This window comes from Mesoplodon bidens (genome assembly GCF_964165515.1).
Source record: "Mesoplodon bidens genome assembly, chromosome: 16".
Classification (NCBI taxonomy): Eukaryota; Metazoa; Chordata; class Mammalia; order Artiodactyla; family Ziphiidae; genus Mesoplodon; species Mesoplodon bidens.
In genome coordinates, this window is record NC_138173.1 from 37915710 (window position 1) to 37936762 (window position 21053).

Consider the following 21053-nt stretch of genomic DNA (forward strand, 5'->3'; position numbering starts at 1 on the left):
AAACTAACACAACATTGTAAATCAACTATAATCCAATACAAACTAAAAATAAATAAATAAAAGAATTTGTTCTGAGTGACAGGTACATGCGTATATACACTTAACAAAAATCATCACTGATCATTTAAGAGCTATACATTTTATTGCATGTAAATTATAGTTCAACTTAAAAAAGATAAAACATAATAAAATAAGACAAAGAATAACAGCAGAATAGGTTGAAAGGCATGTATATGATATTCTATATAATGGTATCTTTTAGCATTTTGAAGCAAAAACACTAAAAGTTATCTATTAATTCAAAGTACACTTGACACTAGAGACAAAATCTCTCCTTATTTCTGTCTTATTTTCTCTTTTCCCCTTGGCAGTTACAGTTAAAACATGAGCACTTCCATGAGGAATACAGACCACCCTCATACTGAGCCCTAGCTCTTACTTCTCACCTAACTTGTACACTATATTTTCAATGTCTAGATAAAAGTTATTCCAGCTGAAGAGAGGAAAATCTCATTCCTCCATTACTGAAGAGCTATTCACTATGTCTTTTACCAAATACACACTTGACCCCGGGAAGCTATCAAAACAATATAATTTACAAAACAAAAACCAAATGATTACTTTATCTTTTAAAATACACCACCTAGTTAATGGGACTTCCCTGGTGGCACAGTGGTTAAGAATCCACCTCCCAACACAGGGGACACAGGTTTGATCCCTGGTCCAGGAAGATCTCACACGCCACAGAGCAACTAAGCCAGTGTGCCACAACTACTGAGCCTGCACTCTAGAGCCCGCGAGCCACAACTACTGAGCCCACGTGCCACAACTACTGAAGCTCACGCGCCTAGAGCCAATGCTCCACAACGAGAGAAGCCACCGCAATGAGAAGCCCACGCACTGCAACGAAGAGCAGCCCCCACTCGCCACAACTAGAGAAAGCCTGCGTGCAGCAAAGAAGACCCAATGCAGGCATAAATAAATAAATAAATAAATTTACAAGATACACTTCACATCCAGTAGGATGATAAGTATCAAATAGATAATAAAAAGTGTGATGCAGACATGGAGAAATTGGAATCCTCACACACTGCTGGTGGAATGTAAAATAGTACAGCCACTTTAGAAAACAGATTTGCAATTCTTCAAAAGATTAGAGATACCATATGATCCAGCAATTCCACTCCTAGGTATATGCTCAAGAGAGAGAAAAACACATCCACACAAAAAACTTGTATATGAATGTTTATAGCAGGATTATTCATAATAGCCCAAAGGTAGAAACATCCCAAATATCCATTCAACTGACAAATGAATAAACAAATTGTGGTACATCACTACAATGTAATATTATTCAGCCATTAAAAGCATTAAAATACCGATACATGCTACAACATGTATAAACTTTGAAAACATTATGCTAAGTGAGAGAAGCCAGTCACCAAAGGACTACACATTACATGATTCCATTTATATGAAATGTCCGGAACAGGGAAATCTATACTGACAGAAAGTAGTTTAGTGGTTACTTAGGGCTGGGAGGTGAGGGTGAGATGGCAGTGGGGGAGACATGGTGGGGGTGGGTTGAAAACTAAAGAGTACAGGATTTTTTAAAATAAATAAATTTATTTATTTATTTATTTGTTTATTTATGGTTGTGTTGGGTCTTGTTGTGCGCAGGCTTTTTCTAGTTGCGGCGAGTGGGGGCTACTCTTCGTTATGGTGCGCAGGCTTCTCATTGCAGTGGCTTCTCTTGTTGCAGAGCACAGGCTCTAGGCATAAGGTCTTCACTAGTTGTGGCGCGTGGGCTCAGCAGTTCTGGCTCACAGGCTCTAGAGCGCAGGCTCAGTAGTTGTGGCGCACAGGCTTAGCTGCTTCGCAGCATGTGGGATCTTCCTGGACAAGGGCTCTAACCCGTGTCCCCTGCATTGGCAGGTGGATTCTTAACCACTGTGCCACCAGGGAAGTCCCCAGGATTTCTTTTTGAAATGTTGAAAACATCTTACAATGGTGGTGATAGTTGCACATAACTGTGAATATACTACTAAAAATTATTAATTATATATTTTATGTGGGTGAATTATATGATATGTGAATTATAAATCAATAAAGTTGTTTCAAAACATGAGATAACACCACACACTCTCTAAATTGACTAAAATTTTTTAAACTGACTATATTAAGTGTTAACAAAGATGCAGAGTCAATTATAACTTTAACAAAAAAAGATGTAGAACACCTAGAAATCTCACACACTACTGGAAGGAATGTAAAGTAGTACAATCACTTTGGAAAACAGTTTGGCAGACTCCTAAAAGTTAAACATACACCTCCTATAACCAGTCATTCCACTGGAAGGTATTTACCAAAGAGAAAACATATGACAAAAAAAAAAAAAAACTTGTACTTCAACCCAGGTAAACCAATCTCCTGAAAGCCTGAAAAACCACTGTCACTACTAGAATTCATATAATGCATATATTCATCATTGGTATTCATGGATTTAGAAAGTGAATCTTGACTCTCTCCAAACAATAAATTATCCTCAGAACCATCAAAGTTTTTTTCTGAGAAAACAAATGATTGATATGCAGCTGAGACAGCTGTGTTCAGAATGCTTGGCCCAATGACCTTTTATCAGTCCCTGAAAAGACTCTGGCTGCTGTAATCCCGAACAGAACAGTCAAGCAGGCAAAGGACTTAAGTGCAGTGGCCCCAGTTTCCGGCTTTCCTCTCATAATGAGGGTGTTTGAACAAAGGGTAACTTTATATACTTCTTTGGGGGAAAACATGCTTCTAATATACCAGGAATTATGATGTAGAGTTTTTTTAGCCTCCTTTTTTTTTTTTTTCCGGTACACGGGCCTCTCACTGTTGTGGCCTCTCCCGTTGCGGAGCACAGGCTCCGGATGCGCAGGCTCAGCGGCCATGGCTCATGGGCCCAGCCGCTCTGCGGCATGTGGGATTCTCCTGGACCGGGGCACGAACCCATGTCCCCTGCATCGGCAGGCGGACTCTCAACCACTGCGCCACCAGGGAAGCCCCTAGCCTCCTCTTTTGATATATTATTGTGAATACATTTCCCATATCATTAAATTAAAAAGTAAAATGGTGTTTAATATCTGCATAATGATATTACCAATGATATTCCCACCAACCGAGAGGATCCACTTCACTACTATATATCAGCATATTACCTTACCAATTTTTCTCTAACTGCAGTTATTTTTTGTTACAATTATCATACAGTAAAACTGACTTTTTCTCTTGGTGTACAGTTTTACAAATTTTAACACAGGTATAAATTTATTTACCCACTACCACAGTCAGGATATAGAAGAGTTCTATCACTCCAAAAGACTCCCTCAGGCTATTCCTTTTTAGTCAGACCCTAACCCTATTCAGTTACTGATCTGTTTTCTACCAATATAGTTTTGTCTTTTTGAGAATGTCGAATAAATGGAAATCATAACAGTATACAAACTTTCAAGCTGGTTTCTCCCACTCAGCATAATGTCTTTGAGATTCATCCCAAGTTGCTGCCTGTATCAAGTTTGTTCCTTATTATTGTACGGAATACTGACAGACAATTGAGGTGTTTCTAGCTCTTAACTATCACAAATAAAGCTGCTATGAACATTTATGTACAGATTTTTGTGTAAACATTCATCTTTACCAATTTAATAGACAGAAATGGCATTTACTTAACATTATAATTTGAATTTCATTATTAGTGGTGAGAGTTTTTTATATATACTTACATCTCCTCTTTGCTTGACTCCTCTAATTTCACATTATAAAGGATGCACCTAAAATAAGTTTCATTTCTTTAAACGGAATTTTCAATCTGATCTGAAAACCCTCAACATTCATTCGTCCAACAACTTATAGATTGCCCAAAATGTAGTCTAAACCCAAACTCTTATCTTATTACAAAATTTCAGTGAAGTCTATGAGTAGACAACAGGCATTAAAGAGAACCTGAATTATAAGAAATTATGTCAAAATTAAAATATAAAACACTATTAAATTTTAGTATGTAAAAGGCTAATACTTAAAAAGTGTTGACTGTGCTAGAAGAATCAAGAATCCATTTACATCTTCTTTAATATAAGGAATTCACTATACCTTCTATTGTAATAAAATTTTACATAACTTGTGGAATTTTAAATAAGCCCACGTCATTTAAACACTCCTCTCTATCCCTCCCCCCTAAAAAAAGAATACTATTATGTTTTGGCAACATGTAGCATTTAACAGTTTAAAATGTGTCAGGTTGAAATAAGCCCACTCACTAGAAATTATTAAACATCATTCTGTAACTCAATAAATGATTATGTTTTAGCAACAGGTCCAAAGGTTGATTCGTTTTATTTCTTAATGAGAATTAGTTTCTCATTAAGAGAAACTTAATGAGAGAAACAATGAAGAGGGATAATTAGTGCATTATTTTAGGGGTAATAAAGAGCTCTTAAAAAGACCACTCTTGACTTCCCACTTGCTAAACTCCTTTCCCCACAATAAATCACAGAAAAAGGCCACAGCATGGAAAAATAAAGTTAAAGTTATTCTGTGATGCGTTACGTTCAGGGATAAACTAGAACACACGCATAAAAAGGGAACTTATACTGCCTGAAAAAGCTGCCTGCCCCCATGTTTCCACTTCAAGCACCCAAACACCCACTTAACTCCCTCCGTTTCTTCACATTCCCAGTCACTCCTCAACTTCTCCAATCTGGCTTCCAGTCTGATCCTCCCCCAAAGCTGCCTGGTTAAAGGCCACTAAGGAGCTCTTTGTCAATAAATCCACAGGTTACATTTTAGTCCTGACCAAAGTTCTCAAAAAGCATTGGACAATGTTGACCACTTGTACCTTGAAATACTGAACTCCATTTTTATAGCTTCTAACACACTTCAAATTTTCCTTCTCCTTTGGTTGCTGTGTCTTAAACATCTTTGCCAGTACTTACTTTTTTGTCTAACCTTTGTTTATTGGAGTTCTTCAGACCTGAGTTCCAGGCCCTCCTCCCCTCACTGTGCACCACTTCTCCTTAAATTACCTCATCTACTCCCACAGGTTCAATACCTTCCCTGTACTAACTTAAATTTTTTTTTTTTTTTTTTTTTTTGCGGTACGCGGGCCTCTCACCGCCGCGGCCTCTCCCGCTGCGGAGCACAGGCTCCGGACGCGCAGGCTCAGCGGCCACGGCTCACGGGCCCAGCCGCTCCGCGGCATGTGGGATCCTCCCGGACCGGGACACGAACCCGCGTCCCCTGCATCGGCAGGCGGACCCTCAACCACTGCGCCACCAGGGAAGCCCTAACTTAAATTTTTTTCTCTAGCCCAGATCATGATTCTAGATCTGTAAGTATACCAGTATATCCAGTTGGATCCACATGAATGTCTCATAAACATCTCAAACTCACCAGGTCCACTTCTCTTCTCTCCAAAAAACTGCTCCTCCTTCAGTTTTCCCATTTCTCAGTGAAAGTACTACCACCCTTATTCAAGCCAAAAATTGGAAATCATCCATGACATTCTTCATTTTCTCAGTTCCAGAGCCAATCAACCACAAAACCCAGATGATTCTATCCCCTCCATGTTCTCAAAGCTGTGTATTGTTTGCCTTCTGCATTCTCTCTACTCTTTCCAAGTCATCATCTCTGGTCTAGACTACTGTACCATTATGGTAGGGTCTTCCAAACAGTTCTGCTGAAGTCTTCTCTTGCCACCTCTACTCTCTAAAGCCATTTTCCATATTTACTATATCTATTTTTAAATGTAAATCTGATCATCCATTTGTCTTAAGGTACTGAAGAAAACACTACTTCCAACCAAAGGGCCTTCTACCTCTCTTCCTCCAACACACTGATCTAAATTAACTTCTACTCAGCTTTCCATACAGTTTAAATTTCCCTGACTGCCAAACTACGTCAAGTTGCCTTATTATCTCAGCATTAACTCAGCAATTAATTATGTGACAAATGATTTAATGTAAACCTTCCCCACTAAACTATAAAGTGTTGAGAGGAGGGTTTCTTTTGATCTTGGTCATCACCATATTCCCATAACAACAGATAGCTTTCAAAACTGCCATTTTGATTCTAGGCACATTTTTCCTTCATGATTATAAAAATATTAAATTAAAGCAGAATTACCTCATTAGAGAAATGTAAATCAAAACCACAATGAGGGGGGCTTCCCTGGTGGCGCAGTGGTTGAGAATCTGCCTGCTAATGCAGGGGACACGGGTTCGAGCCCTGGGCTGGGAGGATCCCACATGCCGCGGAGCAACTAGGCCCGTGAGCCACAACTACTGAGCCTGTGCGTCTGGAGCCTGTGCTCCGCAACAACAGAGGCTGCGATAGTGAGAGGCCCGCGCACTGCGATGAAGAGTGGCCCCCACTTGCCACAACTAGAGAAAGCCCTCGCACAGAAATGAAGACCCAACACAGCAAAAATAAATAAATAAATAAATAAATAAATAAACTCCTACCCCCAACATAAAAAAAAAAACAAAACCACAATGAGGTATCACCTCACACCAGTCAAAATGGCCAGCATCAAAAAATCTACAAACAATGAATGCTGGAGAGGGTGTGGAGAAAAGGGAACCCTCTTGCACTGTTGGTGGGAATGTAAATTGATACAGCCACTATGGAGAACAGTATGGAGGTTCCTTAAAAAACTAAAAATAGAACTACCATATGACCCAGCAATTCCACTATTGGGCATATACCCTGAGAAAACCATAATTCAAAGAGAGTCATGTATCAGAATGTTCATTGCAGCTCTATTTACAATAGCCAGGACATGGAAGCAACCTAAGTGTCCATCGACAGATGAATGGATAAAGAAGATGTGGCACACATATATAATGGAATATTACTCAGCCATAAAAAGAAATGAAATTGAGTTATTTGTAGTGAGGTGGATGGACCGAGTGTCATACAGAGTGAAGTAAGTCAGAAAGAGAAAAACAAATACTATATGCTAACACATACATATGGAATTAAAAAAAAAAAAGGTTCTGATGAACCTAGGGGCAGGACAGGAATAAAGATGCAGATGTAGAAAATGGACTTGAGGACACGGGGAGGGGGAAGGGTAAGCTGGGACGAAGTGAGAGAGTGGCATGGACATATATACACTACCAAATGTAAAATAGCTAGCTAGTGGGAAGCAGCTGCAGAGCACAGGGAGATCAGCTCGGTGCTTTGTGACCACCTAGAGGGGTGAGATAGGGAGGGTGGGAGGGAGATGCAAGAGGGAGGGGATATGGGGATATATGTATACATATAGCTGATTCACTTTGTTATACAGCAGAAACTAACACAACACTGTAAAGAAATTATACTCCAATAAAGATGGCAAAAAAAAGCAGAGCTACTTTATAATTAATTTCATTGAGAAAGTAGCCTTAGAAATTAACTTTGAACCCAGCCTCATTATTGTACTTACTGTACATTCAGGATTATTTTCCAAGTAAATGTTATTACAAAGATTTGATTCATTGGTCACTTCTTTATATATAGTGTTTTCCTGATTATAGCTTTTGCCAACATGAATTTTCTTTTATAACTATAATTTCTACCAAATAGTTTTGCTAAATCAGATTTTGCCTAAATATTATGAAGATTGTATTACTCCATTAGTTTTTAGTCAAAAAAAAGTTACCAGTTTTTAGGTAAGTTAGTTGTCATGTGTTATTTTTGTTGTTTTACGAAACTTGATTTTTCCAGATAAAGTTTTGAGGGTTTTAGCATTAACGAAAAAGATGGGATGCTTTGATCAGCTTTTTAATTCTAAAAAAATTTGTGATGTGCAATTTTGGACAATTTCAAGTAGTTTTCTTTTTACATTATTTCTACCAGTAGCAGTCTCTGTACACTAAATAAAAGACTGACAGTATCTTTCTGCATTTTTCAAATTTGTTCCCATTTTTTACTTGGTTATCTAACAGAAAAGTGCAATTCCTCAGGACTGCTGTTAAAGAGGGGATAAAAAGTGTGTCTTCATCAAAAATGGCTGGGAAAAACATTCCTAGAGTCAAATATCCTGTTATATTCTCAGGAGCTGACTGTTATGCTGTTATGTCCAAACCTTCCCCTGCAAAAAAAAAAAAAAAGCTGACTAGAACAAAAGACAGTAGTTAAATTCTAAGAATCCAGAATTTCTTATAATCACTTTGAAATACCATAAGATTCTCAGAATTAGATATATCCTTTCTTTTGCAGAACAGAAGAAAGATAAAAGCATGAACTCAGAAGCCAAGACTGGTTGAGTATGAATCTTGAGTCTGTCCCTTACTAGCTATGTGACCCTGGACAAGTTACTCACCCCTCTGCCAGTTTATGAATTGCCAAATGAATGTAATAGTAATACCTACCTCACAGACTTGTTGCAACCATATTTCATCTAATTAGCTAATATGTATAAGATGCTTAGAACAGTACTTGCCATGCAGTAAGTGCTCTCTAAATGTTAACCACCATCATCATCATCTTGCACTAGTCCCTTCCCATTTAGCCCCATTTTAAATGTAGGTTAATAGGGCAGGGAAGGGAGAGGGTGAATGACTGCAAAAAAGTAGAAGATAACTGGGAATTAAACATATATGGAACATAACTGCCTTCATCTAGACTACTTGTAATGTATAAAATAATGACTAATTTGCTATATCCCAGACTAACCACCACTAACAATTCCACTCTACCTGTTATTTTTGTTTCTGAACTTGGTTCTGATCTATTTCCCCCTTGACCCTGTAATTTACTTCCCAAATAAAAACCAAAAATGGTCTTCATAAACAAGAGGCTTGAATGCCTACAGCAAGATTCACAAGGTAAGAGTGCTTAAAACCATGCTTTGATAAAAGAGAAAGGTGTCATTTTAATATTAATAGTGGACATTATCATCTTTTTTTTTTTTTTTTTTTTTGCGGGACGCGGGCCTCTCACTGCTGTGGCCTCTCCCGTTTTGGAGCACAGGCTCTGGACGCGCAGGCTCAGCGGCCATGGCTCACGGGCCCAGCCGCTCTGCGGCATGTGGGATCCTCCTGGACCAGAGCACGAACCCATGTCCCCTGCATCGGCAGGTGGACTCCCAACCACTGCGCCACCAGGGAAGCCCGGACATTATCATCTTAATGAATGAGTCCTAAGCACAGTAACTCTAGGGTTGCATGGTTTAATTATACATTCCATAAACCCAAGCCTTTAATATTCTTTTTTTTAACAATTCTAAATACACACACTGTTTTCAATGGAGCAAATAAAATTTAAAATGTCTCATATATCATCAAATTCAATAAAAAATGTAAATACTCTTGCAGACTATATTTTTTGAGTTTCAAAATTACCAAAAGCTACCAGAACTTTTAATATGCATTAACATATAACTGCAATATGAATATAAGATTTGAAACATATAGTTTTTATTACACTAAAAAATATACAAACATTAATATACAAATTACTTCAAACTGGTAATCATCCATAGTTTTCTTTAACAAAACAGAATGAAGGTCAACTAAGTACAAGTATCATTACGTACAAAATAAACCTAGAAGGTATTTCTTTGCATTAAGATCATTTTCAGAATGATACTTCATGAGCATGGCAGGGACTATATATACATTTTATCATATTTCTCAGTACTTCATGTCAAAGCATATATGCAATAAGTGGCAATAAGTGCTAAAATAGAAAAAAATCAGTAAAACTATAATATTCCCAGATATCTAAACTATCTGCCCAGCATTTTAAATTCATTTAAATATCAAAAAAGGTTATTCATCAATTTCGATTCTGACATTCCAATCAATGAACATGCAAAGCTTTATTTAAAAAAACAGTAATCCATAGACTATGGAGGGAAGTGTAAAATGGTACAATCACTTTGAGAAAAGGTCTGGCAGTTTCTTAAAAAGTTAAACATATATCTTCCTTAATCCAGCATTAAGTCCATAACACATTTATACAATAATATACATAATAGCCAAAATCCGGAAATAGCCCAGAAGTCCGTCAAAAGATAATGGATAAACAAACTGTTGTATATTTATAAAATGGATACTACTCAGCCACAAAAAACAATGAACTAGTGATTAGAAGATGGATGAATATTAAAAACATTAAGACGGGTGAAAAAAACAGAAACAAAGGATCTATACTATATGATCTCAATTATATTGTGTCATAGAACTAGCAAAACTTATGTTTTTTAAAAAATTAGTGGTTTTTAAAAAAACAGTGGTTGCCTGAGGTACCAGGGTATTGGTTAGGAAGGGGCAGGAGAGAACTTTCTGGGGTGATAACTTTTAAAATCTTGATGGGGGTTTAAGTTACACAGGTGTAGTCATTTGTCAAAACTCATCAAATGGTGCATTTAAGATCTGTGCATTTCACTGTTTGCAAATCTTACCTAAAAAATCATACACACACAAATAAATATTGAATTCCCATTCATAATACTCATGCTGAAGTGTTTATGGGTAAAGTATTCTAATTCTGCAACTTGTTTTAAAATAACAGTTTTCTTTAAAAAAAAAATTTATGGATGGACAGATAAATATGATAAAGCAAATACAGAAAAACATTAATTGTAGAATGTAGGTGGTAGGCATATGAATGTTTACTATAAAATTATTTCATTTCTATACATTTGAAGGATTTCTTAATCTTTGTAACAGAGGTGAATTCACACTCATGAAAGGTCTACTAACAAAGTGTAAGTCTAATGATACTAACAAAGTGTAAGTCTAATGTATCATTAGACTTACACAAAACAATTTAAATTGTTTGGGCTAACTTGGGTGGTATTTTTATTTATTTATTTACTTTGCTTTCTACTATTTACAAAGGAATTGAAAACTAAAAATAAATTATATAAATTCACATTATAGCTGCTACTTTTAATGAAACAACTTAAAGAAGATACATTCAAAAATACGGAACCAGGGGCTTCCCTGGTGGCACAGTGGTTGAGAGTCCGCCTGCCGATGCAGGGGACACGGGTTCGTGCCCCGGTCCGGGAAGATCCCACATGCCGCGGAGTGGCTAGGCCCGTGAGCCATGGCCACTGAGCCTGCGCGTCCGGAGCCTGTGCTCCGCAACGGGAGAGGCCACAACAGTGAGAGGCCCGCGTTCCGCAAAAAAAAAAAAAAAAAAAAAAAAAAAAAAAATACGGAACCAATTTCTCAAAATTATATATAAGATCTAGCATGACTGCCAATGTTTAATTAGGTTGCATATTTTAAGAATTTACTCTTTTGTATTTGTTAAGTATTGCAACCATATTTCATCTAATTATTTTTAACTATTTACAATCAAAGTCACCATCAAATATTTAATTGATTTTGAGAATTTGTGAATCTTAACATTTGAAAAAAATAGATATATTACGAAATTTAGACATGGTACATTTGGCATCTATTATATCACCTAAAGAAATGTATTTCAATTATGTCTCATCAAAAAAATTTACCTCTATAGTACTGAATTCTTTGTTTTGTGGCACACACAAAGAGTACACAAATCAGTACAATGTATTACCATGTATTTAAAAGAACATGTATTAACAACGCTTTAACCACTATCATCTACAGTATGTATTAATTACAACTTACCACACAATTATTTAAACATATCTATTTAAAACTTGACATTACTCTAAAAGAAGGCACATGGAAAATAATTCATATTTCAAACATTTTCATGTAAGTAAAGAGGCAATAGGGTAGAGTGAATCTTTCAAAAATAACACCAAGTTGATGTCGCATTATACAAAAAAGGAAAATATTTAATTTGAATATTTTAAGAAATCTGGCATTTGTTAGAAATGAAAGAGCTTCATTAACTTTTTCAGAATGCCATTATAAATCATACCTAGGTTTATAAAATCATAACTTGTAAAAAAACATCCATTTAAGTTCAAATGGATAAGAAAAGACAAGGTGGCACGAATAACTAGGCACTACCTAAATTTCTAATATATTGGATGAAACAGTATTTCTACAGAACCAAGTCTACATTTTAAAAATAAAAACACTCTTTCCTATGTTTTTCCAGCATTACATTTCGTAAGTAAGTAAACTCACGGCCCCAAACAGTTCTCTACAGTAGGATGTCTGGTGGCTTCAGTTGTATTCCATTGGTACTAATAGAATTTGCCCTTATATATTCCCCTTAGTGAAACTTGTCCTCAGCAAAAACTGCTAATGTAAGTTGGCAAGTAGTCAAAAACTCAAAAAAGTCTCAATATAGAAAGAAAAAGAAAAAAGCTTTAGCTCATAATTTCCCTAATATACTCTGTAGGATAATAATAAACAGCCTCTAAAAAGAGTTCAGACATCAAACAAGTCTTCTTTACACAGAAATTCCCATAAACTATACTATGCTAATTGCATAGGTGGGGAGATGGAGCAATGAAAATTGAGCAGAACCACATTCACTTTAATTTTTGCAGGTTAAAATTAAACAAGATTGACTCAGAAAAACTGCTGCAGTAAACTCACTGCAATGAGTGTAATTCTGTTGTTTAAAAATATGTAAAATAAGGTTTTTATTCTACTCAGTCCCTACATGCTAACAAGTTTGTCACATGACATAAGCAACGAAACAACAATCTTGAACACTGCTGGAGAAAAATACAACTGTAGCAGACTATGTTTGCACTATTTTCTGGGCAGCAAAAAACTTTTCAAGGGCAATTTTATATAGTATACGTTTTTACCTTCCACACTTATGTTAGAATCTAACCACCAAAAAAGATGTATATTGCACTTTTTTGAACACATAACTTGGCTAAAAACATTTCACAGAATTAATGTTCCACAGAACACACCTAGAAAACTGATTTAGCTGTACAAAGTCAGCATTCAAATTGAACATTCATTAACAATTCTGAGTAGTGCCATGCTAAGATTATAACATGAATTACATTTTGTATGGTAATTTGCCTTCAATCATTTCAAAAAGTTAAAGCTTACTACTGTAAAGATTTACTGGAATAATATTGTAAAAACATTATCTCAAATAAGAATTATAAGATTCATTAGACTGAAAGAAAAGTCACAGCACAGATTAAAGATGAAATTGTCAAAAGGATATATCATACATTCAAGGCATTTTTATAATAAAATACTTAACTCTAACAGCAGATACAAAATGCCAATGAAATTAAGCAGTCAACAAGCTAAAACAGTACCATAAGAGTCCATTTTATTTTTATTCTTTCTATTCCTATAGCCACAACCTAAATTTCAGATTTAATTTCCCCTCACTACAATGCCCACCCTGAAATGCTATTATGACATTAAGTCAGAGCTCTAGTCATATGTCCCTAGTCAAAAGCCTTCCATGGCTTGCCATTATATATTCACATTCGATTCCTTAAAAACAGCATTTAATGTAATCCATAATGTGGCACCAACTAGCTTCCAACTTCCAAATTTATATCCCTTAATTTACCTTCACCCACTCTTCAACAAAAATTTCTGAAAATCTAATATGATTTAGGCACCATGTTAGGTTTCAAAATACTCTATTCCAGTGGTTCTTTGAGTGGTTTTTTAGCTTGCATCAGAATCTCTAGAGAACTTATTAAAACAGATTGCTGTACTCTACCCCTCAAGTTGCTGATCCGAAAGGAATGGATTTACATATCTCACAAGTTTTCAAGAGTTGCTGATGCTGCTGGTCAGGGTCTACTCTTGGTGAACCACTGCTCTACACCACAGGCCATGAGCCGAAAGCCCACTGGCTGAATGAGGCCCACTCACATGTTTCGTCTATTTATTATTTTAAATAATTTTAATTATTTGCAAATGTTTTACAAATAAAAATTTCTCATAAAAATGCAGATTTCTGCATGTAAAAATTCTCCTGGAGCTCAAGGGTAGCTACCCCAGTTAGTCAAGGTATATGTCCTTGTCCAGATTATCACAGCCCTAATTGGCCCTCTCTATGCTCACTTAAAATCACTTAAAAATCACCTGGCTTAGCACTGTATTTGTGCTTATACACTCTGACCCACTTTTTCCCATTCTCTATGCCTTTTTCATGCTGCTCACTCTGGCATAAACATCCTTTCTCCCCAGTACGGCTGAAATCCTACCTACCCCATTCTAAAGCTTGGCTTAAATATCCTCCCTCAACACAGCCCCAGCAAAAATAGAAATCCTTAAGTAATAAACATATTAAAGATTTAACATAAATATCTATGTGTGCTTTAAGAATCAAGGTTTTATTTATTTCCACAAATACTAAAATAGCAATATTTACAAAAACATAAAAGACTAGATATTATAAATTATAAACATAATTTTTGCTATTTTTATTCTAAATAAAATTTTAATTTTGTTCATTAAAGTTTTTACTGTGATTTTACTGTGAAAGGAATCTTTTTCAGACTAAGACATTGCAAATGAATTGACGTATTAAATCTTGTAGTCAAAATATGTAACAGCTCCAACAGAATATCTTATTTTGCTGGACAAAAAAAGGAGGAGGAGGAAGGGGGTAATTGACACAATTCCCCTGATTTCATAACCCACCAATTTTTAAAAGCAATTTTAATGAAATAAATGTTTCTAACTTTTTAACATGTCGGATATTTTAGTGGATTTTTACTTCTGTGGAATAGTAGGGGGAAAAAAATTACAGAGAAACAAAAACTGAGTGCTGGTCATTGTTCTGCCATAAAGAGCTTTGTTACATCAAGTAAATCATTGAGTTCTCCCTGGACCTCGGTTTCATTATCTCAAAACTGAGGTGGGAAAAAGTGTTCTCCAAATACCTTCCATCCCTAAAATCCTAGGACTTACTCAGTCAAATAATGAAAGCATAAAAATCAATGTCATACAGACAAGCTTCTATTAGGCTAGTATTGCTTCTAAATTAGATTGACTTAAAAACTTTGAACTACATACAGCTTTCAAAGTGCTAATTTAAAATGTTGAAGATTCAGAACTTTGAAAGAATACTTATGTATTTATATATGTTATTTATGTATATGTTAATAATCAAAATAAAACATCTTTTGTAAGGCCAACAATTAAAACATCTTAGGAAAAAAATTAGAGGAAGACAAAAAATTTATAACCATACCAATCAGCGTTTTAATATATATCAAAGGAAAATTAAATAATTAGAAAATCATGTCAAAAAAGCCTTTTTCATAATAGAGATTAACAATATTTTTTAAGAATATATACTCTGGGACTTCCCTGGTGGTCCAGTGGTTAAGACTCTGTGCTTCCACTGCAGGGGGCGTGGGTTCAATCCCTGGTCAGGGAACTAAGATCATACATGCCGTGAGGCGTGGCCAAGAAAAAAAAAAAGAATATGTACTCTGCTTCAGGATATTCCCAAATGAAAGTAATTTGGCCAAAATTAAAATTATCAAATTGCAAGACTGCAAAAAAAATCTTAGAGACTATTATATTCAGATAGATCATGCCGTAAGCGAATTGCTTTCAGCTTCTCCACTTCAATTTTTGCTCTTAGCAGCTCTTCCTCTAGCTGCTGCCTTCTTTTCAATCCATCCCTCTTCTCCTGAACATATAATCCAAAATTCTTTTGATTTTCTAAAATTATCTGATGCTCCTCTTTCAGCATTTGCAGAATCTGAGGATCATACCCTAACTGTGACCTAAAATTTTCTCCACTTTCATGCCGAAAAAAATCATCTCTCCTTGGGATAGAAGATGGAGACGATGTCATTCTCATATCAACAGAGGAAAGTGACGGTGACAAAGATCTTTCCATAACATGTACTAATTCATGTTCTTCTCTTTGCTCTAAAGTATCACTCTGTTGAGAATTTAAAACCAGTGGAGGAGGGGGCTTAATGTCTTCTTCTTGCTTCACCTCCACTGTAATAGCAACTGGATGGTGGTCCAACATTACCTGTAGTGAACTTGTACCAGCCTGTGCTTCCTCATCCAAGTTTGCACTACAGCACACAAAAAAGCATTATAAAATGTAAATCAAATGAATATAAGAGCATTTTAAAGCATAATTTCATATTTAATATACATTAAATTATCAAGCTATAAAGAAAATTATGAAACAAAAAATATTTTTAACCCTTGCAATAATAAAGTGACTATGGCTGGGATTTTAATTTTATATATATATATATATATATATATATATATATGGCTCTCTCCATCCTTAACTTTAAAATTGGCCTCTTAAAAGAACAGGAACTTACAAATACTACACAAGGCTACTGAGGTAAATACAAAAGAAAAGGCATTTTTGATACTCTCAAAAAGATACCAATTGTCCCTATAAGCCTGAGGTTCTTAAATGGTGTAAAGTGTCATTTAATTCATTCTGCGCCTTGCTATCCCAACACCTTAGTCCTAGACCTCCTGCTTCTCCTCTCCTGTCCTGATCTAAAAGTCACCAGGGTCTATGACTTCCAGTAGGACAGTGGAAGGCAATCTCTGAGACGTACTGATTTCTCAGTAGTTACACACACACACACACACACACACACACACACACACACAGGAAAAACAAGATTGTGTATGATTTTGGGTATGCCCAACTATCAGGGGGTTCTCCTAACTATCCAATTTCAGATGCAATGGTGTTTCCCCTTTACCTATCCTAAACCACATGACTCAGGTGATCTTTAAGTCTTTTAACCAGTGGTCAGGTGAAGTGTACAAGGGCAAGGGTTTAGATCTACCACTGGATTATCAGTACCCAGTATAATACTCTACTGGGTACTGATGATCCTCATAGGTACTCATCATATGTTGAATGATTGAATAAATCAAATGGTTTTTTTTAAAGCAATGTTTTTTAATGGCCTATATATGATATATTGAAAGTTTATTAAATTTACATGAAATTTCCATAAAATATGCATTCCTATTAGAGGCAACTACAGTTTTAGCATAATTTAAACTTCGACATTACAATATTTGTTATGACATAAACACAATGTTCCTGAAAATTGTTGGTTTTTAAATAATTTCATGTATAACATGAAGTTGTGAATTAAGAATACATAATGTTTCTTGAGGGTTTTTTTTTTTTAATTTATGTTTCTGCCTAACTTAAAAATAAAAGTTATCGAGGTGAAAGAGATTATTGGAACATTAATGAAAACGCTACACTTCACATTATTTAAATAACATTTTATAAATTATAAATAAGTAATATAGGTTAGAATACATTCTACATGGATGATTAAAATGCTGGAACAAGTTTAAGTAGAACATAAGGAAAAGAATTTAAACTCCCCATATGTCACTTACTAATAACATTAAATTGCCAGAAACATCAGATATTTGTCTAAGAGGTACAAATGAAATAATAAGATATTTAGTATGTTATGAAAAATCTATTTGTAGATTATATAAATTCCTTCATTTTCATTCTTGTCTTTTTTTGTCATTTTATGATTTTCAAAAGCAAAACAATGGAAGATAAATGTAATTCAAATTAGTAAGATTTGCTTTTATTAACATCTCTAAATCCTGGATTGGGAAAAAGTTAAAACAACAGATATAAATTAAATTTTTTAAATCCACATAATTACTTTTCCAAATTAGTATGTATAATAGACTATAAGACTCACAATTAAACATAGATAATATACTCCCATGTAAATTAAAAATATGCCTTATATCTGCAATATTCCATTCCACTTTAGTTAAAACATTACAAATAAGGCATAACAAAGTCTAAAAATGATTTAGAGGTCACAAAAAAATGATAAAACAGAAAAGGACTTCTAAAATTTATGAATATGAACTCTGAGGATCAAATTGGTTATAAAAACACAAAATATAATCTGATGTTAAAGAGAGGTAAATATAAAGACATAAATCAAAGTCAGTTGTAGAAATAAGTAGCCTTACAAAATAGTTGTATATACTTAAATACGTTAAATTATATAGCAGTAATATTTTCCTTATTAAGTATAGTTTGAGGAGATTAACAGTCATATTTATATAGAAGCATAATTAAGATAGTGAATTATAAACTTCTGAGATAATTAAGATTTGAGATGATGTCAAACAAGTATAAGTATATTAAATGCATAAATATATTATAAATTAAAATGCTAGTATAGAGAAAGTGGCAGAGCAGACACGCTAACAAAAATAAGCATTTAATTGGCATATTTCTGATATTCTTACCTTTAGAATCTGAAAAACTGATTGTTTAAACAGTAGGTATAGAAATGTGTAAATCAACTCGTTTTATCAGAGAAACGTTGGTGTCCCAAAGATTGACTGTGTAGGTATATATATTCTATGTATGTACGTGTATATATACCATATATACATACACACACACACACACAAGCGGTCAAAATGTAAATATATCTTTGTATCTTATATATTATTTCTCTTCTATACCTGTGTATTTTTAAAATACACAACTTGATAAAACTACAGTTTCTATGTGTAGTTTTCAAATTATAAAAACCTATACCCAAAGGGTAGTTTTATACCTATAATGCAAAGCCACTGTTCTTTATGATTCAAAGAGGGAAAAAATTTTAATGAGTATAAAACAGTCTTACTGTGGAGTTTTTTTCTTTTTTTGGACATTCAGCATACTAGGATTTAATCATTTGTCATCACAGTGAACAGTTTAAGCAGTGATCCCATGAATTAATATACTGTGTATACACATCTTGGATTCCCACTGGTGCTATTTTTTTGCTATGCTATCAACTAGAAATAAGAAGTATATGGTAAGAAGCTGGGCTCAAAAATATTATCCTAGTAAATTATCAAAATAACAAATATGTTTGGCTAAAAAGGTTTTTTCCATTTCTTCCCTAACTTCAAAGGGATTTCATAGGTAATTAATAATTTTGCTTATATAATGACTCTTCCACCAATAGGAAAGTACCTTGTAAAGTTTTGTTTGAAAGGTTCCTCAACTAACAAGGAGTTTACAGTTTGCTTAAATTACCCTAAATGATTCAGAAGAAGCCTGTAGCTGCCATTTTTATCTTTTGCCAGAGGTTAAAATCTGAATCAGCAGCAGGATAATAGTTTTTGAAGATTTCTAGGCAAGTAGTTATGTGTAGAGCACAAATTCAACCAAAAAAACTGTTTCTAATCCAGTTGCTCTTATTGATATATTAAAATTCATAGTTTGATACCCTTGCAGAATAGTATGGGAGAGCTTACCCTTTCCTGTATGACCCCAAATCAAAGTGAAACTAGACCATTAATGTGTAAAAACAACAAAAGTTTTTAGTTTTATTAAGTAATCTGAATCCCTAATTAGGCATTAACTCCTTTTCTTGTGTTCTTGTCTTTTTTATTTTGAATGTAAGTTAGAAAAATACTTTAAACTGTACATTTAAAAATACTTTACACTTTAATATATACAATGATGCCATTAACAAGTTTACTTAATTGATCATTTTAGGTTTTTAGCTCAATTAATATTCAGTAAGTGTAGACACTGATAATTCATAAAAAAAAGCAAGGGTTCCATTTTTCCTGACACTGCTAACTTTATACAAAATTGAAAATTCTAATGAAATGTAATCTTAAATGAAATAAGAAAAAGGTATCTCTCGGAAGCTAATTAAACAATTTAATTTTAAGGCTTAAAAAGTTTATGAGGTAATGTCACAAATTACATCCCATTTATTCCTCCCTAACCTTTACTTTTTAGAAACTACAGAAGGAGGGAAGGGGGAGGGGAAGACAATAAAAAGTGGCTTAAATCCAGTGCAGCAGAAAAATTCCTTATAGCCTCACTTTTCTTGTTTAAGAATGCAAAACAAAGACACTATTCACTGCTCCCGTAGTGGGGATGCTTACTATGCATATCTTTATCACAACTAAGCCAGAGCCCAATAGATAGGAGGCGCCATAATTTTCACAACAAAATAAAATAAAGCTTACCTTTGTGTGTGGTTCCTGTCTCTTATCAGGCAAAAACTGGAAATCTGGGGAATCATCTCCATAACTTTCTTGGTTGGCTCAGAAATATTGCTTTTAAAATCTGATTGGGTCTCTTTTTGCTGCAATAGCTCCTGTTTGGCATATTCTTTGAGCCTTTTGTAAAGAGTGCGTAGGCCCTGCGCTGTTCGAGGAGGGCGGTCTACTCCACTTGCATTATAGTTAACTGCTATGATATCCCAACATCTATTCTTTTCCACTATTACTGAATGTTTGTTAGTGTGTTCTTCCAGAATTTTAACATATGGCTTCACAAGCTTTAACAAATCAAGCTTTTCAGATAAGGTAAAATTGGAAGATCTAGCTTTTCCTACCATTGTTCTTTTCAAATTAAGTAGGCAGTTTCTGAAACCACCATGCAGCCTTCAGCTCTGCTCAGCTCTTTTCACAAACAGAAAAAGATCAGGCTTAACTAGGCTAGCCTCATTTAGGCCCACGCCTACAGGGGAGGGTTTATTAAAATTCCTCCAGCTTAAGCTGACGCAGGTTCAGGAAATCTGCTTAAGCCAAGCCTGACCTACATAAAGCTTCTCACTGAAGAAGACAGGAAGGCACAAGCAAAACACACTTGTGTATAAAGAGAACAGCTCGAGGTAGGATTTAATACACAAAGGTCTAGAGATAAGCATGGAACACAGCTAAAAATTAGCTAATTTAGGGAGAATATCGAATTCCAACACGTTTGCCTAGCTGATAGACTTAAACTGCACTGCAGTATCACTTTAATAAAAACAAAAGAGGAACTGTTTTGTACTATTTGTTTACAAATCCAGTAGACAGAAAAATGAAAAACTAAAGATATGAGTGGTGAATGTAGTGATTCCTAACAGAGCCCCTAATCACTGTTTCTGAGCTGCTGTTCTCTCTTACAAAATCTGCATAATGCTGGTCCTGCTGTCAATCAGGAATTGCATATCCTCTAGCTAGTTAGGTTACACCCAGCTCAGACTCCACGGTAAAGCTAAGCTTCTCCTTCATTTTACAGTCTACAGTAGCCACCGTGTATTTTTTATTTTTTCAGTTACTTAAGAAGAAATTTTTGTTGAACACTAAATCTAAAAAGCAGATAAAAATTATGTTTTTAAAGCAATG

At 34.9% G+C, this 21053-nt stretch overlaps 1 protein-coding gene across 3 annotated transcripts in view; it reads right to left on the minus strand.

Moving 5' to 3' along the window:
• Positions 1–21053, minus strand: part of RAD54B (RAD54 homolog B) — a 95855-nt gene that overhangs the window by 38100 nt on the left and 36702 nt on the right. The window contains exons 1-2 of one of the 3 annotated variants that reach the window (XM_081258666.1): positions 19905–20293; positions 15816–15958 (exon numbers count right to left, since the gene is read on the minus strand). The exons of the other annotated variants lie outside the window; for them this stretch is intronic. Of the exons in view, the coding sequence (XP_081114792.1) occupies positions 15816–15958; positions 19905–20278 (517 nt within the window). The 5' untranslated portion in view covers positions 20279–20293. Of the gene's footprint in view, positions 1–15815; positions 15959–19904; positions 20294–21053 lie in introns of those variants that run through there. 3 annotated transcript variants of the gene reach the window in all.